General features: G+C 46.1%; 1 protein-coding gene across 1 annotated transcript; it reads right to left on the reverse strand.

Annotated features, from left to right (window-relative positions):
- Positions 1–1,345: 1,345 nt before the first annotated feature.
- LOC149320329 (uncharacterized) lies at positions 1,346–24,017 on the reverse strand. The gene is made up of 8 exons (XM_089500781.1): positions 23,261–24,017; positions 22,730–22,856; positions 15,421–15,527; positions 13,997–14,516; positions 11,803–11,929; positions 7,967–8,037; positions 5,794–5,920; positions 1,346–3,331 (listed from the first exon to the last, which is right to left on the reverse strand). The coding sequence occupies exons 4-8, from the start codon at positions 14,411–14,413 to the stop codon at positions 1,695–1,697; spliced, it is 2,379 nt and encodes a 792-aa protein (XP_089356907.1). The 5' UTR covers positions 14,414–14,516; positions 15,421–15,527; positions 22,730–22,856; positions 23,261–24,017; the 3' UTR covers positions 1,346–1,694.
- Positions 24,018–24,953: the final 936 nt, after the last annotated feature.

Consider the following 24,953-nt stretch of genomic DNA (forward strand, 5'->3'; position numbering starts at 1 on the left):
TTGATAAGTATGCTCCCAATCCTGTCATCTTAACATCAGGAAGAATTTACTTAGAGCAAGAACTGTTTGACAGTGGAACAGACTCCCTTCTTTGGTTTTTAAAGAGAGGCTTGATAATAATAATTAATAATTTGTTTTATTTATATACCGCTATTCCAAAGATCATAGCGGTGAACAGCAAGTAAGCTAATTAGCAAGTAAGCTAATTTGCCCCCAACAGTCTGGGTACTCATTTTAGCGACCTCGGAAGGATGCAAGCCTGAGTTGAGCTTGGGCCCTTTTGCTGGTCTTGAACTCGCAACCTTGTGGTTTTGAGTGAATGGCTGCAATACAGGCATTTAACCACTGCGCCACCAGGGCTCCTTAGGATACCCCACTTCCCTAACCAAAGTCACCAAAACCTTGTGGATGAAAGAGAGGATATGGATGAGAGAGTTTTAGATCACATAAGGATCTACCCAATATCTCACCTAGAATTACCCTTAGTACACATAAATGCCACATTGCTGCCAGACAAGCTTTAACATTGGTCTAATGGATCACATGAGTTCCACCTTGTCAGGTGCACTTTTGAAAATCAGTGGATCCATTGTTTCTATTACCTAGAAGGAATTCCCCAGGAAAATGTTCAGGACAATGTAAGTGCCCCCATCATCAGCCATGGTCCAGCTAAAGCATGACTGCATACACAAAGTTTAGGAAGAATACTATAACATGCTAGGTAACAGGAAAACAGAGACAATCATAGAAAAAGGGCATTCCAACTAACTGGGCAGGAGGTTAGACATAGGAAACAAGATATAAGATTGTTGTTGTTGTGTGCCTTCCAGTTGTTTCCAACTTATGGTGACCCTAAGGTGATCCTATCTGAGGGTTTTCGCAGGAGCTCTAGTGGTGCGCAGTGCTTCAATGTCAGTACTGCAGCCATTCACAGACACAAGGTTGTGAGTTCGATCCTGCAGGGCTCCAAGCTCCACTCAGCCTTTCATCCTTTTGTAGGTCAGTAAAATGAGTACCCAGCTTGTTGGGGGAAATTGGCTTATACATTGTAAACTGCTTAAGGAGTGTACTGATAAGTGGTATAGAAATGTACTTGCTATTGCTCTATTGCTATTTCTGGGGCTGAGAGGTGTGACTCACCCAAGTTCACCCAGTGGATTTCCATGGCTGAGTGGGGAATCAAATCCATCTCTCCAGAGTCCTACTCTTATACTCAAACTACTACTATGCCACACTGGCTCTCAGGATTTAAGATATATGATATTAATGTATATATGATATTAAGTAATGGACTCAGAATGAAACAAAACAAGAAAAAAGCTACAATATGAAATTTTATATTTTATTTATTAAGAAATAGTCTCTATAGTTTGTCTCCTGTATGGACTCCCCCATATTTGAAAGGTGTGAATTTTGAGGAAAATATTTCAGATATAAAAATTGAATGATTCCACTCCTCTGTGGATTCTCTGATGCTTCAAAAGATGACACGTTTGAGGAAAGCATTTCCCACACTTCTCGTATTTTTATGGTCTCTCTCCTATGTGGACTCTCTGGTGCCTCACAAGAGCTAACTTCTGAGCAAAACCTCTCCCACACTGATGACATATACATGGTATCTCTCCTGTATGAACTCTCTTGTGCCTTAGAAGAGCTGACTGGTGAGCAAAATCTTTCCCACTTTCCTGGCACATTTATGGTTTCTCTCCTGTGTGCACTCTCTGATGGTTAACAAGATGTGACTTCTGAGCAAAGCATTTCGCACACTGCTGACATTTGTACAGTTTCTCTCCTGTGTGAACTCTCTGATGGACCACAAGATATGACTTTTCAGAAAAACATATTCCACACTGCTGACATTTATATGGTTTCTCTCCTGTGTGGATTCTCTGGTGTCTCGCAAGATGTGACTTCTGAGCAAAGTATTTTGCACACTGCTGGCATTTGTACAGTTTCTCTCCTGTGTGAACTCTCTGATGGACCACAAGATATGACTTTTCAGAAAAACATATTCCACACTGCTGGCATTTGTATGGTTTCTCTCCTGTGTGGACTCTCTGATGCCTCACAAGAGCTGACCTCTGAGCAAAAGCTTTCCCACACTGCTGGCATGTGTATGGTTTCTCACCTGTGTGGACTCTCTGATGCCTGACAAGAGATGACTTCTGAGCAAAACCATTCCCACACTGCTGGCATGTGTATGGTTTCTCTCCTGTGTGGACTCTCTGATGGGACACAAGGTTTGCCTGCTGAGCAAAAGCTTTCCCACACTGCTGGCATGTGTAAGGTTTCTCTCCTGTGTGGACTCTCTGATGTCTCACAAGGGCTGATGTCTCAGCAAAACCTTTCCCACACTGCTGGCATGTGTATGGTCTCTCGCCTCTGTGGACTCTCTGATGCCTCACAAGGCCTGGAGTCTGAGCAAAACTATTTACAGAATGCTCACATGTGTATGGTTTCTCTCCTGAGTAGATTTTTGGGTGGTGCACAAGACTTTTTTTAATAAAATATTTCCCACTTCCTTGGCATTTGTATGGTTTTACTCCTGTGTGAAATTTTTGGTGAACCTCTGCTGAATTCTCAGTAGAACATTTCCCACACTTCTGGCATTTGTACAGTTTTTCTCCTGTGTGGACTCTATGTTGCTTCACAGGGTTTCCTATTGGAAGAAAAGCTTTCCCACATTCCTGGCATTTGTCCATTTTCTCTCCTGCATGAACTCTCTGGTGCATCATAAGGCCTGCTTTCCGAGTAAAGTATTTTCTGCACTTCTGACATTTGTAGGGTTTCTCACCTGTTTGCAGTCTCTGGTGATTCACATGATGCAAACCGCTACCAAAACATTTGCCTCTCTCGCCACATTTATGTGGTTTTTTGCCTGTGTGGACTTTCTGCAGCTTCACAAGGCCTGGTTTTTGAGCAAAACGTTTGCTACACTCCTGATATTTGTAGGGTTTTTCTCCTGTGTGGTTTATCCATTGGGTTATAAGATCTCTGTGAACTTTCAAATGTACCATAAGTAGTGAATTGTATGCAAAGCTTTTCCCACACTTCCAGCATTTGTGTGATTTCTTTACACTGTACAATTTAGAACCAAAACCTTTCACACATAAAATTTCACATCTGAAGTGTTTCTTTAGGGAATGAGGCCTCTTGCAAGGCACAAAAGCCATATTCTGAGGAAAACATTTCCCAGATGCATTTTGTTTGTAGGGCTTCTCTCTGATGTAACATTCCTCTTCTGATGGTTGAGTTTGCTTAGTAAGTTCCAGTTTTTGCCTAGAACTCTTGCCATACTTAGCACATACATAGGGTTTTCTCCAGTCTTCTGCTGTGAAGAAGAAAAGCAGAAAATAATAATTGTAGGGAAAAGCATTTCAGAGTATGGGAAGTGGATAAAAGACAAATGAATCATCAGAACAAAAGAAGGGATGCTATCCTCCCTGTTACGGCATAAATCCAGACTATCTAATAGCCTGTATCTTCCCACAAGAGCTTCCTTGATGCCAGCCACAGATGCTGGCGAAACGTCAGGAAGAAACTTTTCTGGAACATGGCCACATAGCCCGAAAAACCCACAAAAAAATTAAATTTAGGGTTTTACATGCTGACACCCCTATATCATTTTAGATTTGTTTCACCCAGTATACCAGTTTTATTTGAGCTGCAACAAAAATATTAACAGTATCCGTTATGAATATGTCTGAATAGAAGGACTTGGGAGCAAGCACCTGGCTCCCTGGATTATTGCCTTCCTCTCTTGTTTGAGGCCTTCCCTGAAACAACTGCTCTCAGAGACATAGAGCAAGACTACTGAGAATGGAGGATTTGTGAGAAAAGTCTGAGGGAGGGGAGCTTCCTCTCTGAGCTGAGATTGAACCTGAGTCCAGTGGGGCTTAGTGCTCAGTAAAAACAGATCACACACTGCTGCTAAGCCTGGTTTTGCTGCCAGGTTTTCAAAATAGCAATAAGGGGCAGAGGAAAATTCATGACATGCAGGGTTGACAAGTGCTCTATCTAAAAACCGAATGAAATTATTGATTTCAGTTAACTCAAACCCTAATCAGACCAGCAGTAATCTCCAATGTGAAGGTGTGGTGTTTAGACACTGCATGCCCCAACGCTGGCCTGAAGCCGCACACCCAACCACAGAGACAAGGCCCACTCCTGAAGATCCTAGCGCCTGGGACAAGCCTCATAGGGCTTGATAGGTCATAACCAGCATGTTGAATTGTGCCTGGAAACAAACAGGCAGCCCATGGTGCTGTATCAACAAGGGCATTGTGTGGTGTCTATAACCTGTCCCCGTTAACAGTTTGGCTGCAGATCTTTGGACTAGCTGAAGTTGAAGAACACGTTTCAAGGGCAGCCCCAAGGACAGCACATTACAGTAGCCCAAACTGGATGTAACTAAGGCATGTACCACCAAGGCCAGATCCGGCATTTCAAGGAATGGGAGCAGCTGGTGCACAAATTTTAAATATGCAAAAGCACTCCTGGTCATTCCAAAGACCTGGACCTGCAGGTTCAAAGCTGAGACCAGGAATAGCCCCAAACTGTGAACCTGTGTCTTCAGGGGTATTATAACCCCATCTAATCCCTATTCCCCAATCTGCCTTCCAAGTGACCAGGAACACCTCTGTCTTGTCTGGATGTTTACACTTGAGAAGAGATCTAGGACTTAAATCCTGGAAGCCAGGTGGAAAGCATCTGGATAAAAATTAGAGGGGAAAGAAACAACAGTGAAAGACACTGCCTCTGAGTGTGATGGAGTCTCCTGCTTTGGATGTTTTTAAAGAGAAGTGCAATTCAAAGTGCTGGTTTGACTTATAAAGCCCTACACAGCTTACATCCACACTATTTGAGAGACCATATCTTCCTATACAAACCTGTTAGAGCCCTAAGATCTTCTGGGGAATGCTTTCTCTTACTCTCGCCACCATTGAAAGCTCACTTGGTGAGGACACGGAACGTCCTTTGTGGTGGCTGCTCCCACCCTTTGGAATGCCCTTCTGTGGGAGGCTAACCTGGCCCCTTCCCTCCTTGCATTTCACCAGCATTTTTATTGAAGCATTTTTATCTTTTAAAGATAAAGTTCGACCTCCATATACATGGGTATGATACTCCCAATTTTGATTATTCATGAAGTCAAGGCAGCCTATGTGTGCAGTTCTCCACCTCCTTCCTCCCAGGTTTTTTCCCTTCAGAAGAAAAAGCTCAGGAGGGAGAAGCCAGGGAGGGTGCACACACCAATCCACTCCCTTTCCCAGTGGGAACAGCATCCTTCCTAAGGCAGCTACCCCACCGGGAAAGAGGCAGAGGGGAATCGATCCTCCTCACCCTTTTCCTGATGAGATAGGTCCCTTGGGTAGATATCCTTAGTAATACTCATACTTTTCCTCTGTTCTTCAGTCTTGGAGAAATCCTCCATCAGTGTCATCCTCTCACACACGCTATTGCTATTGCCAACTAGCTGTTGGCTCATTTCTTCTGCCTCTTCAGCAAAAGCCTGTCTTAGGAGACCCTACTACCAGCCATACTCTGTCAGCATAGCTTCTTGCCTCACAGAAGCATGCAATCCCATCACGTTTTTAAATGGAAATGATCAACAAGGGAACAAGAGAGCCTTACTAATACAGCCCATAACCCCACAGGTTTCCTCCATGATCTTCATATACAGGGCTCATCCCTTTCCCATCGAGACCCCCTTCAAAGTACTGTATCTGATAATGGCATTATTATAAATGAATCTTAAAAGAGAAGACATAATCATTCAGGGAAAGAGAGCCTTACCAAGAGAGTCCATGATCCCAGAGATCTCTGCCATGATCTGCCTGTGCAGGGCTCTCTGGTCTGGATCCAGCAGGGCCCACTCTTCCGGGGAGAAAGACACAGCCACCTCCTCAAAAGTCAATTGGCTCTAAAGACAGAAGAAAAGGGTTCTTGCTCACACTGGACATCAAGATGGCTGCCGGCTGTGGCAACTAGAACAAAGCAGTCTCACTGGCTGATACGGCTCCAAAGGCAGCTGAGATGAGACTGGTTCTTCTGCCTACACCAGCATGAATATCGTGAACAAAGTCTGACAAACACAGGAGCCTGAGCCCATGACATATTCTACACTTTCAGTAAACGGAGATGAGCTTTAAAGAAATATTAGGCAACAGCAGATGGGGTGGGCAGCTCAAACGTGGGCATTTCAGCATGCAGGAGGGATGATGCTGGATCACATCCAACTGCCATGTTGGCCCACTTTCAGCTGGTGTTTTTGGTTTGTTTATTGTTCAGTTTTGGGGGGTGGTTTGTGGAATTTTATGCCATACCCTCCAACTGTCCCAATTCAGCAGCCACAATGCCAATTAATTCTCCTTTGTCTATTTTTAAGCAGATTTTATAAACCTGCTGGCATACTCAAGGAGGATTTAGAGTACAGAGGAGAAGGTGACTTGGGAACAATGTTTCACGGGGTTCTCCTTTAATTTTTAAACTTTTTAAAATTCACTTTTTTCCTTAAGGGGCTTGTGAGGACTTTTGCTCAGAAGAAGTGAGACAGAGACCTCTAGAGAACAGGACCCTGAACAATGGATGCAAGTTCCAGGAAAAGAGATTCCACCTCAACATTAGGAGGGACTTTCTGACAGTAAGGGCTGTTTGACAGTGGAAAATACTCCCCCGTAGAGTGGTGGAATCTCCTTCCTTGGAGGTTTTTAAAAAGAGGCTGGACAGCAATCTATTGGGGATGCTTTGATTGACAGTTCCTGCATGGCAGGCAGTTTGGACTAGATGTGTCTTGTGGTCTCTTCCAACTCTATGATTCTGTTATTTTTAAATGACTCAGATTCCTCCTCCCATGTCCCCTTTGTTTTCAGTTTACTTGCTGCTCCAAACTGAGTTCAAAGTGCAAAACGGATTTGTACTCATTTAACTCCACCATCATAATTTAGTGGGTTAAGTGTGAGAGCTGTCATAACTTGGAAACAACTTGAAGGCATACAACAACTCCTCAGCAAAGTGGAAAAAGACAAGGGGCCAGATCATGCCCTTCCCAGTAGATTGGCAAAAGCCAACTCTTAAGGAGCCTCAAACTGTATGTGTACTTCCTCAATAATAACATTTGCCATCTTGACCACAGTCTGTTTTTCCCTGGCCACACACGTTTTTCATCTGTGAAATGTTGGAGGATATGTTATAGGGTGCTAGAGAGAGGGCGGGTATTCAATTGCTCCAGTTTTGGTGGTTTCCAGCCAACTTGAAAATAAACAGTTAGGATATAAATTGTCGAGGGGAGGGGGGGGGATATATAGATAAGAAATTTTAAAAGATTAATAATTAATAAATTAATAATAAAACTACATAGTCAAAACCTAGAAACAGATATGGACAAAATGAGACATAAATCGTTCATGGCTCAAGCTCCTAGTAGCTCTTCCTATAAAGAGATGCGAGATACAGTCTTCATACATGGTTAATAAAATTCTTATGTTCTCCAATTTTGAGCAAAATACTACCTGAAAAGTGGCATTAAAACAATTTCCCCACCCCTGCCTCAAACATCCCTGAGTTTGCATTTGCTGTCTTCCTTGCAGAGGCCAACGTTGCTCCTGGTCCTGCTGGTTCCTTGGCAGCACAGAAGCTCCAGTAGCCTCCCTTTGAATGCCAGCTGCTGAACACAGAGGGAGAGGGATTTGTTCTGGACCAAGAAAGATGGATGGGAATATCTATCAACTCCCCTTTAGAGCTCAAGAAAAAGTTAAGAGAAAAAGGAGAGCAACTCTACCTCAAGGATAAGAAGGCTGAAGACACAGTGATTCAAACCTAGAGAAGATGTTTGTAATTTTTTACAATTTTTAAAAACCCAAAGTAAAGTGAAACAAAATTCTCCACTAGCGCTGAGAGGGATGTGACCTGGGAAAAGAGGAACCCAAGCTGCTCCAGTCCTCTTGTCTTTAAAATTCCCTCTCCTTACCTGATCTGGTTGTGGTCCACCACAAAAAGGGAGATGCAACTGAGTCCTTGTTGGTGGGATGATTCCAGCCTCTGTGGAAGAGACCAAGGCGAGAGGGAATCCAGTCACATCTGCTGCTGTTAGAAGTAGCAGTCTTAATCATTCACTACGAAGTACAGGTACCCCTCAGTTAACAAAGCCTCCGACAAATAAACTATTTTTTACAAAGTCATATGCCTGCCCTCATTTCCTCGTCCTCCTCTGCACAGCTGAAACTATTTTAGCAGCATATACATTGGAAGGATGGTGAAAGAAAGCTGGAAACAACATAGGAGTTTTGGCATCTGGTTGCACAATATGTCTGGAGTAAACAATGCACTAACAACTGAGCTGAGAAACAGTGGGATCCTACTGCAGCCGTGTGTGCCTTCTCACAACACGCAAGGGAAACATCAGCTGCCTCAGGAGAAACTCGCTGAGCATGAAGGAACAGTTAAAGAGCAATAAAATGGAATAGCAGAGACGCCTGTCCCAACAGCTATCTCATTTTGTTTTTTTTTTTGTTAAAAAAAAATACAAAAAAGCCCACAGATGTATGAGTTGGGCCACCAAAATGTAAATTGTAAGAAATGTTGGGACTGGCAAAACTATTGGGCTGGGGCCTGGGAAAATTCAGTTCTAGCATCCCATGAGCTCTGAAAGACACTGGGCAGATTTGGCTTCTATGACATTGGTGAGGGTTCTATGACATTGGTGAGTTTATGCTGATGCGTGGATGCACACTGTGTTAACAGGGCCTGTTGTCAGAATTAAGTCTGATTTCATCGGAGGAAGAACTTGTCTAGAGACTTAAAAAATTGTCCAACTCCAGCCTATCATCAACCTATAGGAAGGCTGAGGGATCTCCTGGCTGAATGAACTGCTGCTGCTGATTACGGAGTCATGAAATGGTAACAGAGGACTTGGCAAGGATAACCTTCTGGTATCTAATTTCGAGGGGAGAATTTTCTCCACAAAAAGATCTGTCAAAGGAAAGCCAACTTAAATTTTAAATAATACCGTGGGCCCTCAGTATCCACTGGAGTTTGGTTTCAGGACTTTGCATGGATAGCAAATCCATGGAAGCTCAAGTCCCATAAAATATAAGGGCATGATAAAATGGAGTCCCTTATATAAAATAGTAAAATCACAGTTTGGTTATATATTTACAAGCTGTGGGTATACAGATGGCTGGCTGTAACTCCCTATATGGAGCTGCATGGTATATTAGATCTAAGCAGAAAACAAGGCATAGGCACTAGGAAGTCAATTTTTCCAGCCTCAGAAGAAGGCAGTGGACAATGGTGTTGTTTGGACCAGACCTTGCCAGAGATAAGACACAGTGGCTAACCTTATAACAATAGTATGCAAAGGAATCTTGTAGCACTTTGAGACCAACTAAAAGAAAGAGATTGACAGCATGAATCTTCATATAGACCTTGTCACAATAGATCTACCAAGCCAGGGACCAGTTGAATGGCAAGCCCATCAGCAGGCATTCTTATTTAAAATGTAACTACAGTGGACCCTTGTTATACGCTGGAGTTTGGTTCCAAGATCCCCCGTGAATATGACGAGGAATTGACTGAATGGAAATGGTTAACAGAACAGAAAGAGCAAGAAGTTACTAGAAATTGGATCAAAGACCAAATGAAAAAACAAATGGAAACTCACAAGGAGACAGAAAAACAAATGTTTACTATAGGGTCCCAAGTACTGGTGAGGGCATGAAACCATTTCCTGCTTTTTGTGGGATGCTCTGTGGCAGCCAAAAAATACCATTTTAGAGTTGGAAGCTTCAGCCCCTGCTGGGCCCTGTCTAGTTTCCTTTACAGCCATGTGGCCAAGATGGCGGCTGTACATGCCGGAGGAGGAGTCCTAAGCATGTGTCACTGTAGCCAGATCTGACGTCTCAAGGAATGGGTGCAGCTGGCACACAAGCTTTAATTGTGCAAATGCACTTCAAGATCTTGCAAAGGTTGCTTGGTGGCTGGAGAGAGAGGGCTCCTGGTACTCACCCCTTATCCTGTGTCTTCTGGCTGGCTTGCCTCTCTGCCCTTGGCCCTGTTTCAGGCTAGGCAGAGGTGCTGTAGAGGAACTCTTTCACATGACTTTTGGCTTGCCTATCCTCTGAACCCTGGCCCTAAACTGGCTGGGCAGAGATGCTGAGAAGGGAAGTTTCCATAACTTCTAGCCAGTTGCTTCCCTAATCCCTGGCCCTAAACAGGCTGGGTGGAGGTGATGTGGAGAAACAGACATATGGAGGGGAGACACCTCACCATCTGTTCCTGAGGCTCCCATGTGCTGTAAAGCTGCTTGCAGAAATCCCCTGTGTTCCTACCATGAAAGGGGGCAAGCTTGGAGAAGAGGGAGGGTCATAGGCAAAGCCAAGACCTTTCTCCAATCCTGGGAGCCCTTGCCATATTAATTCTTGCTTCATGCTTCCAAGGCAGCAAGAGAAACGAAGAGAAGGAAAAGGACTGGAGTGGCTGTAGTGAAGAAGTTGCAGAGCAACATCAAATCCTACTGGAGTGATAAGCAGGACAAGACTGGCCTTCTAGGGTTAGCTCCACCCACATGGGGTCACCAAAAGGTCTCTCTTTTTACTTCCTGCCTATTGGAGTGAGTGGGAGGAGCATAACCCAAACTACAGGATGTGGGGGTCTTATGTACTGGGAAAATACACAGAGTACAAGATGTGCCTTTTAAGCCAGGGATGCATAAAATCAGTCTCCACATATGGAGATGGTATCACCCAAGCTATGCAACCCTTAGGCCGAATGGCAATGTTTTGCACCAAATGTAGGACTGAATGGACTGTGGGATGCATAGTGGCACTACAAGCATCAGGCAAAATATCTATACACACACACACACACTGGAGGGAGTGAAAGGACAGGCCCAACACCATCAGGCCCTGCCTCAATTAAGAAAAAGAGCCCTCCCTCCAGTCCATCTGCCATGGTCCAGGCCTCAGAGGATGAGAAGAATGCTGGACCTGATCCCCTCTCCCCACCACCATTCTCTTCTCATATTGTGTCGTGTCTTTTTAGATTGTAAGTCTAAGGGCAGGGAACCATCTATTAACCCCTCTGTTGTAAGCTGCCCAGATTCCCAGTGATTGGGCGGCATATAAATAAATCCTATTATTATTATTATTATTATTATTATTATTATTACCTACAGATGCATCTGGAAGCCAAGTGACCCTGCATGCACAACTGCACTTCCACAATCATGAGCTGAACATGGGTATGCCACCTCAGACCAGGAGCCCTGGTGGCGCAGTGGTTAAATGCCTGTATTGCAGCCATTCACTCAAAACCACAAGGTTGCGAGTTCAAGACCAGCAAAAGGGCCCAAGCTCGACTCAGGCTTGCATCCTTCCGAGGTCGCTAAAATGAGTACCCAGACTGTTGGGGGCAAATTAGCTGACTTGCTAATTAGCTTACTTGCTGTTCACCGCTATGGTCTTTGGAATAGTGGTATATAAATAAAACAAATTATTATTATTAAAAAGTCCAACAGCTTCCATTGGGGAAATTAGAGCCAGTGTGCTGTAGTAGTTTCAGCACTTGGCTACGGCTCAGGGGACCAAGGTTCAAATCCCTTTTTTTCCATAGAAATTCCCTGGGGGACCTTCAGGAAGCCAGTCTCTCAGCCTCAGAGGAAGGCAAGGGAAAACCACATCTAAACAAATCTGGCTAAGAATACCCTGTGAAACATTAGGTCGCCATAAGCTGGAAATTAATTGAGAACACACATCATCATCATCATCAACGACAACAACAACAACAACAACAATGAGGTATCCTTACCTTGCAAGGGCCCTCCTCCATCACACTCTTCCTTGACTGCCCTGCATTGGGGACTCTGCCTGGGATCCAATGGAGCCTTCTCTGCCACAGGGAATTTAGAGTGAACTTGTAACAAGAGGTTTTTGGCCTGAAACAGCAGTCAGGATTCAAGACTTGGATGAGAAAATGGCAAAGACTTGGGAAAAGGTTTGGGCTTGCGTGGGATAAGACTTCCAACCACCACTAAGCAAGTAAAAAGCCAGTAGCACATAAGTCCAATTTGAAAATGTCATACAAAATAAGAGCTCCAAAAGGTGGGATACAAAATGACACTGTACAGCAGGGGTCGGCAAGCCCCAGCTCGCGGGCCGCATCCGGCCCGCGGAGGCAGAAGGACCGGCCCCAGCCTGGTCCTGCCGCTGATTGCCGCAGGCGGTACCGCGTTGGCGGTGGTGCCGAGGAGGGCGGGCCGCAGACAGTGTGCCGCCACCGCCGCCGCCTTCCTGTTGCCCTGCACGCGCAGGGCTAAATAGGAGGAGTTTCTCCTCCTGGGGCTGGCTGGCCAATGGCTGCTGGCAGGGGGCGGGCTGTTGGAGCTCCAGCCTGCCCCCATTGGCCAGCCAGCCTCAAGAGGAGAAGCTCCTCCTCAGGCAGGGCAGGAAGGGGGCAGGGGTCCTCCTCCTTCTTCCCGCCCCTCCTGTGGCTGCCTGACAGCTGCGGTGAGAGCAGAAAGGGGCAGGGGTCACCTCCTGCCCTTTCCCTTCCTTCCCACGGCTGCCTCACAGCCGCAGAGAGGGCAGGAAGGGGGCGGGGGTCACCTCCTCCTTCCCTCCCTTCCCACAGCTGCCTGACAGCCGCGGGGAGGGAAGGAAGGGGGCGGGGGTCACCTCCTCCTCCTTCCCTCCCTTCCCACAGCTGCCTGACAGCCGCGGGGAGGGAAGGAAGGGGGCGGGGGTCGGCTCCTCCTCCCCTCCCTTCCTACGGCTGCCTGACAGCCGCGGGGAGGGAAGGAAGAGGGCGGGGGTTGCCTCCTCCTCCTCCCCTCCCACGGCTGCCTGACAGCCACGGGGAGGGAAGGAAGGGGGCAGGGGTCGCCTCCTCCTCCTTCCCTCCCTTCCCACGGCTGCCTGACAGCCGCGAGGAGGGAAGGAAGGGGGCGAGGGTTGCCTCCTGCCCTTTCCCTCCCTTCCCATGGCTGCCTCACAGCTGCGGGGAGGGAAGGAAGGGGGCGAGGGAAGAGGAGGAGGAGGGAGGAAGGAAGGAGCAGGAGGAGGGAGGAAAGAAGGAGGAAGAAGGAAGAGGAGGAGGAAGGAGGAGGAGGAGGGAGGAAGGAAGGAGCAGGAGGAGGAGGAGGAAGAAGAAGAGTAGCAGAAGGAGGAGGAGGATTTCCATTCCATTTGTACAGGTCTGTTTTGTTTTAACAATGATAGTGGTGATGATGATGATGATGATGATATCAGTCAGTTTCTGAGACATGCATTCACTCTTTCTGAAGGTGAGACAGTGTGACTATCCAAAGTGCATTTCTGTATATTTTTGGTGCTTTTAATGCTAAAAGGTCTGCTTTAACAATGATAGTGATGATGATTATGATATTGATATCAGCCAGCTTCTGAGGCCCAAATGTCCTCCATTTTGATCATGCCTAAGAAACATGCATTTATATTAACATTTTTTAAAATCATCAAATTTTTCGCATGTCCTCCATTTTTTAAAAAATGTGTCCTACATGTGAAAATGTTGCCCTATATTATTTAATTATTTATTTTTTGGCTTCAGCCCCCCCCCACCCCCACCCCATTGTCTGGGGGACACCAACCCGGCCCCCCGCTCAAAAAGGTTGCCTACCCCTGCTGTACAGAATGACACAAATAATTCAATGGAACTCACAGCTACTGTTACTTTATAGATATGCCCACCTGTACACTCTGTGGGCACAACGCTAATGTTGATAATTTGTTATGTTGGCATTAGAATAAAAATAGCATGAAAAAAATCTGCAACTGTAAAAATGTTTCACCCCTTAGAGGTGAAGACTGGCGACTTGCTAGAGTGGGTGGAAACCTATTCTGTCCCTGAACACATGGGTGCAAGTCAGGTTGTGTGGCAGCGTCAGCAGGGAAATCTAGAAACTCCTTTGAAAACCTGGCATACAGGGAGCACACACCTGGTTTTAAAACAGAATCATTCTTTTGAGATGCTTCAATGCTCTCACCTGCTGCTCTTTCTCCTTCTTCTCTGCCTCTGCCCGACTCAGGAGGAAACCCTCTGCCAGGGCCACCGCCTGGGAGCAGGTCTCTGCTCCACATTCCCTGACCCAGTTCCCCATCTCTGGGGGCAAGATGCTCAGGAACTGCTCCAAGATCACCAGGTCCAGGATCTCATTTTTCGTGTGTCGCTCTGGCTTCAACCACTGACGACAGAGATGGTGGAGTCGGCTGCAAGCCTCTCGGGGTCCCTCTCCCTCCTTGTAGGAGAACAGTCTGAAGCACTGGCATTGCGTCTCTGGGCTGGCAAGCTCCTCTCTCATGGACCCCTGGATTATTTTCTGCCAGATTCCCCCACTGCTCTCAGCACTGAGGTCTTCGTGGCTTCTTTTTCTTTCAGGACCAACTGATTGTGGTTCCTCCATCTATAATTTTTGAAACCAAATGACGCCACAAAAAAGATCAAAGTTATTCCTCCACCATTCATCTGAGGACAAAGATGTCCCTGAGATGCTCTGCTGCAACAGCCTGTAAAACCAATACATTTTGTTATTACTCATATCATCATGTATTTACAGAGTACCATCAATGTACATTATTATCTTGGTACAGGGACCCTAGATGCACTAGAGCATGTCTATTCTTGTAAATACTAATCTGGTTACTACTTGGATGGGAGATCATTTACAAATATCAGGTGCTGCAGACTCTATTTCAGAAGAAGGAACTAGCAAAACCATCTCTGAGCATTCCTTTCCAAACAAAATCCTGTGAAATTCATGAGGTCGCCATAAGTTGACAGAGGAAAGGCAGGTTGAGTCACCTGAGAGACAGTATCAATAGCATGAAAAGCATCAATAGAGTGAAAAGTATTTAATAATCATATCCACTGAAAACAAAAACAGTACAGTATGCTATTATTCAGAGAGTGCCTGAAGGAAGAGGCCCCTCCCTCCTTAACTGTCACCTTGGCCTCAGAGGGAGCGATCAGGCAGACCCAGCAACATCAGGGACTGCCTGAAGGACGAGACTTCTCCCTTCTTTAACTATCACATTGTATTTTGTATTGTATTGCAATTTTTATTGTACACCGCTATGATCATTGCGGAATAGCGGTCTATAAATAAAATTTATTATTATTATTATTGTTGTTGTTATTATTATTATTATTATTACCATGCTTGACCTTAATGCTATATTTTATACAGCATATAATATATACAACCAGTATGGCATAGTAATTTGAATATTGAATTACAACCCTGGAAATCAATGTACAATTCTCTACTCGGCCATGGAAACCTCCTGGCTAACTTTGGGTGAACCACACACCCCTGTCCTACTAAACTACATGGAAGGCTTGCCTTAGGGTCACCATAGACTTGAAGGCACAATACATAATACAGTGTGCATGCGTTATACACAGGTGCACCTTACGCAGCTTCCAGCATATGCCACTTTAACAGCCATGGTTCCGTGTCCTTTGGAATCCTGGGATGTTCATCTAACATGTTACCACCTTGTTAGATGAAGGGAATGCTGTGGATATAATATATCTTGATTTCAGTAAGGCCTTTGACAAAGTTCCCATGACATTCTTGCAAACAAGCTTGTAAAATGTGGGCTAGACAAGGCAACTGTTACGTGGATTTGTAACTGGTTGACCGGCTGAACCCAAAGGGTGCTCAACAATGGCACCTTTTCATCCTGGAGAGAAGTGACCAGTGGGGTCCCACAGGGCTCTGTCCTGGGGCCAGTACTATTCAACATCTTTATCAATGACTTGGAGGAAAAATTTGGGGGAATACTTATCAAATTTGCAGATGACACCAAATTAGGAGGAATAGCTAATACTCCAGAGGACAGGATCAAAATTCAAAATGACCTGAATAGACTAGAAAGCTGGGCCAAAGCTAAGAAAATGAACTTCAACAGGGAGAAATGTAAGGTACTGCACTTAGGGCGAAAAAATGAAATGCACAGATATAGGATGGGGGACACCTGGCTTAAGGAGACAACATGTGAAAGGGATCTAGGAGTCCAAGTAGACCACAAGTTGAACATGAGTCAACAGTGCAATGCAGCAGCTAACAAGGCCAATGCGATTTTAGGCTGCATCAATAGAAGTATAGTTTATAGATCAAGGGAAATAATAGTGCCACTATATTCTGCTTTGGTCAGGCCCCACCTGGAATATTGTGTCCAGTTCTGGGTGCCACAATTCAAAAAGGACATTGAGAAACTGGAGCGTGTCCAAAGGAGGGCGACTAAAATGGTGAAGGGTCTGGAAACCATGCCCTATGAGGAACATCTTAAGGAGCTGGGTATGTTTTGCATGGAGAAAAGAAGGTTAAGAGGTGATATGATAGCCCTGTTTAAATATTTGAAGGGATGTCATATTGAGGAGGGAGCAAGCTTGTTTTCTGCTGCTCCAGAGACTAGGACCCGTAACAATGGATGCAAGCTGCAGGAAAAGAGATTCCACCTCAACATTAGGAGGAACTTCCTGACAGTAAGGGCTGTTAAGACAGTGGAACAAACTCCCTCGGAGTGTAGTGGAGTCTCCCTCCTTGGAGGTCTTCAAATGGAGGCTGGATGGCCATCTGTCGGGGATGCTTTGATCTGGATTTCCTGCATGGCAGGGGGTTGCACTGGATGGCTCTTGCGGTCTCTTCCAACTCTATGATTCTATGATTCTATGTTTAGTTTTGTGAATTCTCTCCCAGAAAGCTCTTAAAAGCGTTACTTATGTTTTTACAACTGGGGGGAGGGATAGTGATTGGGTATTTTTAATGTATACCTTTTTAACTGTGTTTGTTTTAATGCTGTAATCCGCTTGGATTCCCTGCGTTTAAGTGGAATATAAATAAATATTATTATTAAGAATTGGTGTACAGCTGCTTAAAAATGGTACAGCTAGAATTGTGTGCTTACAATTCAATACAATTGTAACATTAATAGAAATAATGAGCCAGCATCACCGTCCTAAGGGTTAACTAGAACACCTTAGAAAAACTAGTCAAAGAACAGACAAGAACTCAGAAAACCAATCCAGCAACAAGAAGAACAAGGCAGGTCCACCAACAGGCAGGTAGGATCGGAGGCCGCAGGCAGCACCAAGTGGGCAGGATGTTAGGACCCTCATCTTCTGGAAACGAACGTATCACGGGTAAGTACCAATGTTTGTTTTCTCAACAGACAGGGTCATAACCTCCTATATTCTGGGATTTACAAAAGCCCTCTCGAACTGGGAGGGAAGTGCTGCTAGGAGACTGTGGCCCCTGACACAATCTGTTGGAGGACCCTCCTTCCAAATGACGCCTCAGCGGACTGAAACACGTCCAGTTTGTAATGTCTTATGAAAGTCGAAGGCGACTTCCATGTGGCCGCCCTGCAAATTTCTGACAGGGACGCACTAGTGGTCAAGGCTGCAGAGGTCGATGCACTCCTGGTTGAGTGCGCCATCACCCCCTTGGGTGGAGTGAGACCAAGAGTTTGGTAGCTCTCTTGAATATAAGACCTGATCCACCTACTCAGAGTCGAGACAGATACCATGTGCCCCAAAGAACCCGGGCGAAAGGAAATGAACAACATCTCAGATGACCTTAAGGTTGAAGTCCTCTTGATGTAGACTTTGAGGGCTCTGCGCACATCCAATGTGTGCCAGGTCTTTTCCAAGTCTCTCTTAGGATTGGGGCAGAATGAAGGCAGGAGAATGTCCTGTGACACCTGAAAGGCTGAGTTGCCCTTAGGCATGAAGGTAGGGTCTGGACGAAGGCACACTGAGTCTGGCCTAAGAATACACAAGCCTTTACGTACTGACAGGGCCCCCAGCTCTGACACCCATCTGGCAGAAGGTAAAGGCCGTGAAGATGATGACCTTGAGGGAGAGGTGTTTGAGGCAGGCCTCCTGAAGGGGCTCGAACAGCCCAACTGTCAGAGCCTTTAAGACCATGTGCAAATCAAGTTGGAAAACTATGTCTGGTGGGTTGGGCCCTGTTGGAAACTCCCCTGAACAGCCTCTTAATGTGAGGATGGTCTGCCATTCTAGCCGCTCTCTTATGGGGCAGAACTGATGTGATGGCAGACACCTGCCTCGTAACCGTGTTGGGTCTGAGTCCCTTTTTAATGCCATCTTGGAGGAACTGTAGCAGGTCAGCCACTGAAAACCTGAAGCAGTCGATGTGAATTTGTCTAAAAGGTGGATTATGTGTTCAATCAGAATGGAACCTGATCCAATCTCGACCTATGCCAGCTTCCACCCGATCACTGATCACCTTGTCAACTGGTTATAGCAATGAATGTGATATTAAGGTGATTTCACTTGTAGCAATTAAGATTTACCACTCTGAAAGAGGAATGTTAATGTCTGACCACCAACTAATATTTCAAAACAATGTGCAGTTCTTTACTGGAACATTTGTGCACCTGTGTAAAAAAAAAGGACTAATTCCATGGTTAGGCAAGGGAGAACTGGATTAACTCTTATCTCGCAGACATTGGTGAGTCCATGCAGAAGCGTGGATGCACTCTGTGTTAACAGGGCCTGTGGTCAGAATTAAGTATGATTTTATCTGAGGATGAAGTTGCCTAGAGGCTTAAAAAATTGCCCAACTCCATGTAGCAGACTATCATCAACCTATAGTAAGGCTGAGGGGTCTCCTGGCTGAATGAACTGCTGATTAAGGAGTCATGAAATGGGAACAGAGGGCTTGGCAAGGATAGCCCTCTGGTATCTAATTTCGAGGAGAGAATTTTCTCCACAAAAAAGATCTGTCAAAGGAAAACAAACCTAAATTTTAAATAGTACAGTGCGCCCTCAGTATCCATTGGAGTTGGTTTCAGGACTTTGCATGGATACCAAATCATTGAAGCTCAAGTCACATAAAATATAATGGCATAGTAAAATGGAGTCTCTTATATAAAATAGGAAAATCAGAGTTTGGTTTTTTTTAATATACACACATACACACACACACACACACTTACAAGCTGTGGGCATATAGATGGCTAGTGTAAGTCCCTATATGGAGCTGTATGGTATATTAAATCTGAGCACATGTGCTAGCAGAAAACAAGGCACAGGCACTAGGAAGTCCATTTTTGCAGCCTCAGAAGGCAGTGGACAATGGTGTTGTTTGGGCCAGACCTTGCCATGAAAACCCAGTCAGGGATAAGACACTCACCACACACCAGCTAATCTTATAACAATAGAATCATAGAGTTGGAAGAGACCACACAGGCCATCAAGTCAACCCCCCTGCCATGCTGGAAATAACAATCAAAGCATGCCCAACATTATGGAAAAGAATCTTGTAGCACCTTGAGACCAACTAAAAGAAAGAGATTGGCAGCATGAACCTTCATGGCCTTGAGCCCAATTCATCATATGCATGATAAACCTTGTCACAATAGGCCTACCAAGCCAGGGACCAGTTGAATGGCACGCCCATCAGCAGACATTCTTATTTAAAATGTAACTATCTAGACAAGGTAAGAGGTAACTGTGTTGTTCTTTGTGGCAGACCCCTCAGCGCTCTACAGGATGTCTGAATGGGATTTGAAGCAACCCCTTAGCAGAAAAACCTGGTTTTATGTTTTAAAACACTCATGGGGGAAGGGGGGTTTCTCCTGGGATGGAGAGGAGGCTGTTTGTCTGTTTCTGATTAAGAATTTTTCTTAACCCCCTGTATTAGTGAGAACCATCTCATAGAAGAAACTGTATTTTTTTAGTTTCTTCCCTTTAACAGACAACTCTCCTATGAAAGAAGAGAAGGAGAGGGGAGCCAGCTCTCCTGAAGCTAGCTGACTGAGGTTCCCTGTGTGGAGCTTGCTTTGTCACATTAATCCAATATATCTATCACCCCATTTGAGATGATTTTATCAAAGATCCTCAATGCGTGTAAGCATTAGAGATCCACTGAGTGAGGTAGGTAACCTTCTTGTTGCTTGAGTCACCCTGTTTATTAGACTTTAAATGAATCTGTATTGTTAAAGCTTATGCTCTTACTGAGAAGTGGTAAGGCTGACACCAGTTTGCACAAGGGAGGTAGAACCATGTGCTCATCTTATGCCCTAGGCTGTTCCAGCTAAGGCAAAAAGGCTCTGGCCCTAATGGAGGCAGGGATGGAGGCCCATGAGGAGGGAAGAAGAGTCATCATGTGGCTTTTATGGTTATCCTCCTCCCCTGTTGAATTAGTTTCCAGGCATCCCCTCTGCCCTGGTAAAAAGGAGAGGTGGGGGGTGAGCAGAAAACAGCACAACTCAAACCTCATAGGTTAACAGTATTAAAATGAACACCAGAAAAAGTTAACCAGTATCTCTTGTAAATCTGAGCCCCCAGCCCTTGCTGTTGTGGGGGCTCTCCTCTCCTTTATTTGCCCCATCAAGGGAGGCTGGCTGAGCAGTAGCTTCTTTCAGTCACTGAGGAAACTGCTCTTATATTAGCAGTGACTGAAGACTATTGCTAATCATGGGTAGATAGCTGCATATGTCCTGTAGTGTAGCCCTGATATTTACAGGGCATTTTGTTTTATTTATATTTGAAACAGCCCCAACTTCAAGCTGGGGTTTAGAAGCTTAGCCCTTTCAATCTCAGGCAGGCTTTATAGTAACCTGGCCGCATTATAGAAGCTGGCTTGGTCTTCAACTCCTTTCTCACTTACATACATAGCTGGGAAGGGCAGAGGGGGCTGCTGTGGGACATGGCTCCCCATTTATCTGAGGTATGTCTGGATCCTGAGAAATGATTATCTCTGATGGAAAAGGAGAGACCAAGGGCCCCAACTGCTCCCCTCAAGAATGCCACAGTTTGGGGCAGACTAATACAATTGGGGGTTAAGAGAGGTCTCTTCCCATCCTTTCTACAAGTGCTCCCCTCCCCCTTTTTTGAGGAGAGAATGCAGTAGGATTTGTATCCACGTGGTCTCTCAGAAATTCCTAGAATCCTAGAATCTTAGAGTTGGAAGAGACCCCAAGGGCCATCCAGTCCAACCCCATTCTGCCATGCAGGTACTCTCAATCAAGCATATCCAACAGATGGCCCTCCAGCCTCTGTTTAGAAGTGGGTGGCAGAGGCCATGCTCTCTCTGGTGAGAACATGAAGCCATTTTGTGCTTTTTTGTGGGATGCTCTGCAGTAGCAAAAAAAAAAAAAAAAAAAAAAAAAAAAAAAAAAAAAAGATCATTTTAGAGTTGGAAGCTTCAGCCCCTGCTGGGCCCAGTCTTCCTTTAAAGCCATGTGGCTGTACACATAGAGGAGGAGTCCTCTGCCTCCTTACACACCATCTTATTATAAGAATTCAAAAGGAATGTGCAGGAGCCCTGGCAACACCACCATGTGTTTCCCAGTCTGCAATAGGATCTCCCAAAACTGTTGGGTGCTGGGTGCCATTGGGGCCAGAGATGGGAAGGAAGGGGGAGACCAAGAGTTTATGCCACAATCTGCCCTCCTGGCAGAGTCCCAAACCTTATGCTAGCCACAGAGCCTGCAATGGCAAAGGCCTCCTGGCAATGCCTGCCCTGAGCGAGGACATTAGAATTGGCAAAGGTTCCTTGCTGGCTGGAGAGAGGGCCCCTGGTACTCACCCCTTATCTGTGTATTCTGGCTGGCTTTTCTCTTTGACCTTGGCCCTGTTTCAGGCTGGGCAGAGGTGTTGCAGAGACACTCTTTCCCATGATTTTTGGCTGGCCTGTCCTCTGAACCTTGGCCCTCAACGGGCTGGGCAGAGATGCTGAGAAGGGAAGTTTCCATGACTTCTGGCCAGTTTCCTGACTGATCCCTGGCCCTAAACGGGCTGGGCAGAGGTGATGTGGAGAAACAGAGACATGGAGGGGATACCCCTCACCATCTGTTCCCATGGCTCCCATGTGCTGCAATGTTGTTTGCAGAAATCTCCTGTGCTCCCACAATGAAAGGAGGCAGGTTTGGAGGAGAGGGAGAGTCATTGGCAAAGCCAAGACCTTTCTCCAATCCTGGGAGTCCTTGCCACATTAAGTCTTTCTTCCAAGGCAGCAAGAGAAACGAAGAGAATAAAAGGACTGGAGTGGCTGTAGTGAAGAAGTTGCAGAGCAACAGCAAACACATCCTACTGGGTCTCCCTATGAAGCCGCTCACTCTGTTGAGCTGGCAGACCCTGAGCTAGGGAAGCCTAAGCTGTTGGGGTCCTCTGCCATAGCCACCACCAAGGAAGGAGGGAAAGGCCAAGAAAACTCTCAAACCGCTTTCGGTGAAAGGAAAAACTTCACTGGCTCGAAGAGACACATCCTGCTAGGAGCGTAGGCAGGAACAAGACTGGGGCCCAGGGGGCTAGCTCCTCCCTATATAGGGGGCCGGTCTTTGTTCTATTGTCCCTGCCTACAGGAGCAAATTGGGAGGAGCTAACCCAGAATAAAAGAGGTTATGACCCTGTCTGCTGGGAAATCTTCGTTACGGGCACAGAAACCTGAACCCACAAAAAGCACACATGTTGGTCCATAGTTGGCCCACTAGGCAAGGGAGAAATGAAAGCCAAGGGGCTAAGTGAGTGGGTGGCAGGAGCCCAAGGAGAAATTGTGGGTGAGAAACCTGCAAGGGAGAATTACCACAGTTCTCCTACACAGATAATAAGTGTGTGTTTTACTACACATTCCATGGCTCTCAGACTGAAAAAAGTAACCAATATCCAGGCATTTTAAATAAATTACTTTGGCAGAATTCATGCTTTCCTCCTAGAGAAACTGAAGAGTTTATAACTTACTTACTTGGTCTTCTTGATATCTGCTTGCAGCCTCAGAGATTAAGAATCCAGGCCTGGAGGGTCTGGTAGCTTTTCCTCCTCTTCCCCAAAGAATTGAGGATCTAGATTAGCCCTCTGGTGCCACAGCAGTGCTTGGGTTTGGGGAGACAAAGAAATGGGGAGAAATGAGCCTGTTTGATGGACTCCTCCTGCAGAAGAAGGGGACCTGAGTGTGTCTGTTGCCTCCAAAACCACAGAGAGTCTTCTGGAGCCTTAAAGGCTAAGAGAGTTGGAGGGGCCTTTCCTCCCAGGAAGGCGGGTGAAGGATGGCAGCCTAAGGGCTGGAACTGGAAAAGGGGAAAGGATCAGGGGAACATGAAGAATTCTTTCCTATGTTTCAAGGAGGATTATTTCCTATACAATCACCCAAATGCTTGGAAGGTTGACATTCAAAAGTACTGATTTTCCCAAGAAAATAGTATGGAAAAACAAACTTATTTCCTCACTTTCTAGACCTTCAGGACTGAAACCTACAGAGCAGATCAAAGAGACTCACCTCTTTCCTGACAAGGATGTTTCTGCCTTTTTGGATGGTCATAAGGTTAGTCTGTGGTCTTCATGGTCCCTCTCTTGTGCCTACCTCACTGGGTTGTTGTGAAGGTAAGAGAGTCAGGAACATCTGTGCCTTTGAGTTCTCCTTCCTATATTCATAAGGAGAGACATTCTTTTAAAATCAGAGGATATCCTCTTGTGTTTATTTTCTTGAAGCTGGTTGTGTTTGTGGAGGAGTAATGAAGGGGGCGCAGGGTGACCTTCCTTCCCCTTTTTCTCTCCTGGGGCCCTTTTCCATTCAGGGAGCCCAAAAGAGCCTCTCTCTCTGGGTCTCCTTGTGAGGAGGAGAGTCCCAACCCCCCCCCCCCCAGCAGCCCCAGGAAGAAAGGCCCTCTCCTCTTGTGCCCCATGGAAGAGAAAGGGAGAGGGGGCTCCCCATGGAAACTGCCCTCTTCCCCCTTTCCATGAGGGTCCTGGGGGAGAGGGCGGAGGAGGGGAGGCTGGGGATGCAGAGGGGCTCCTCCATTGCCAGGCCCTTTCCCTGGAGAGAAAGAGGGCAAAGGAGGACAGCCCCTCTTCCTCCCCCAGAAGCCAGGTCTCCATGGGGCTCCCTTCATCATCCCCTTCTTTCCAGCCTCTCTCTTTCTCTCTGAGGAGCAGAGCTTCCCTCCATTCCTAGAAGGGACTCCATCCTCTCCATCCCTCCCGTTCCCTTCTTCCTCTTCCTCAAGGGCTGCATCTCCCTTCATCCAAAGAGCTTTCTCGCTCTCTCTCTCCAAGGACCCCTCCGACCCACCGACTCCCCCCACAGAGGCCCCACAGAGGAGGGGGACCCACTCCCTTCCCACCTCCTTCTCTCTCTCTCTCTCTCCCACAAACACCTGGCCTTTCCAAACACTTTTCCTGCCTCTCTAGGAATCTGAGGCTTCTGCTCTGTTCTCGCTCCGAGGGGACTCTCTAGGAATCTGAAGTCTCTCCTACTTCACGGACTCCCTGGGAATCGGAGCTTTCCTCTTCCCCCCGCCCGAGGACTCTCTAGGAATCTGAGGCCTCTGCTCTATCTCTTCCTTGGGGACTCTCTAGGAATCTGAGGCCGCCACTCTTGCTGCCCCTTGGAGGCGGCCTCTCTAGGCATCTGAGCCTCCCTGCTTCCTTGGGCCCTGGCTGATCCTGGAGGAAGAGGAGGAGGAGGAGTGTTTGGGGGAAGAAGGAGAGGAAGGGAGGCTGGAGAGGAGGAGGCCCTGGCCGGGAAGGCTCAGGAGGGGCCTCTGCACTGTCTGGAGGAATAATAATAAGGCCCTTGGATACACCCTTTGACTGCCCCGGTGGTGTGTGTGTGTGTGTGTGTGTGTGTGTGTGTGTATATATATATATATATATATACATACATATACATATATACAGTTGTCCCTCCATATTTGCTAGGGTTAGGGGAACAAGACCCCCATGAATATGGAAAAACCACAAATAACAAAAACACTTTTTACCTGAGAGGACACCTCTCTAGGAATCTCTAGGTCCTCCAGTGCAACTCTGTGGTCAATGTCCAACATACACTGACCATAGAATGGCACAGGAGTAGCTACAAATGGTCTTTCAGTGCAACTTTTAAAGTTGACCACAGAGTTGCACTGGAGGACCTAGACAGTCCTAGAGAGAACATATTAATGAAATCTGTGAATAATCAAAGCCGCAAA

The sequence above is a fragment of the Sceloporus occidentalis genome, unplaced genomic scaffold, assembly GCF_023333645.1.
Source record: "Sceloporus occidentalis isolate IW3139 unplaced genomic scaffold, rSceOcc1.0.p SCAF_1, whole genome shotgun sequence".
NCBI classification, from domain to species: Eukaryota; Metazoa; Chordata; class Lepidosauria; order Squamata; family Phrynosomatidae; genus Sceloporus; species Sceloporus occidentalis.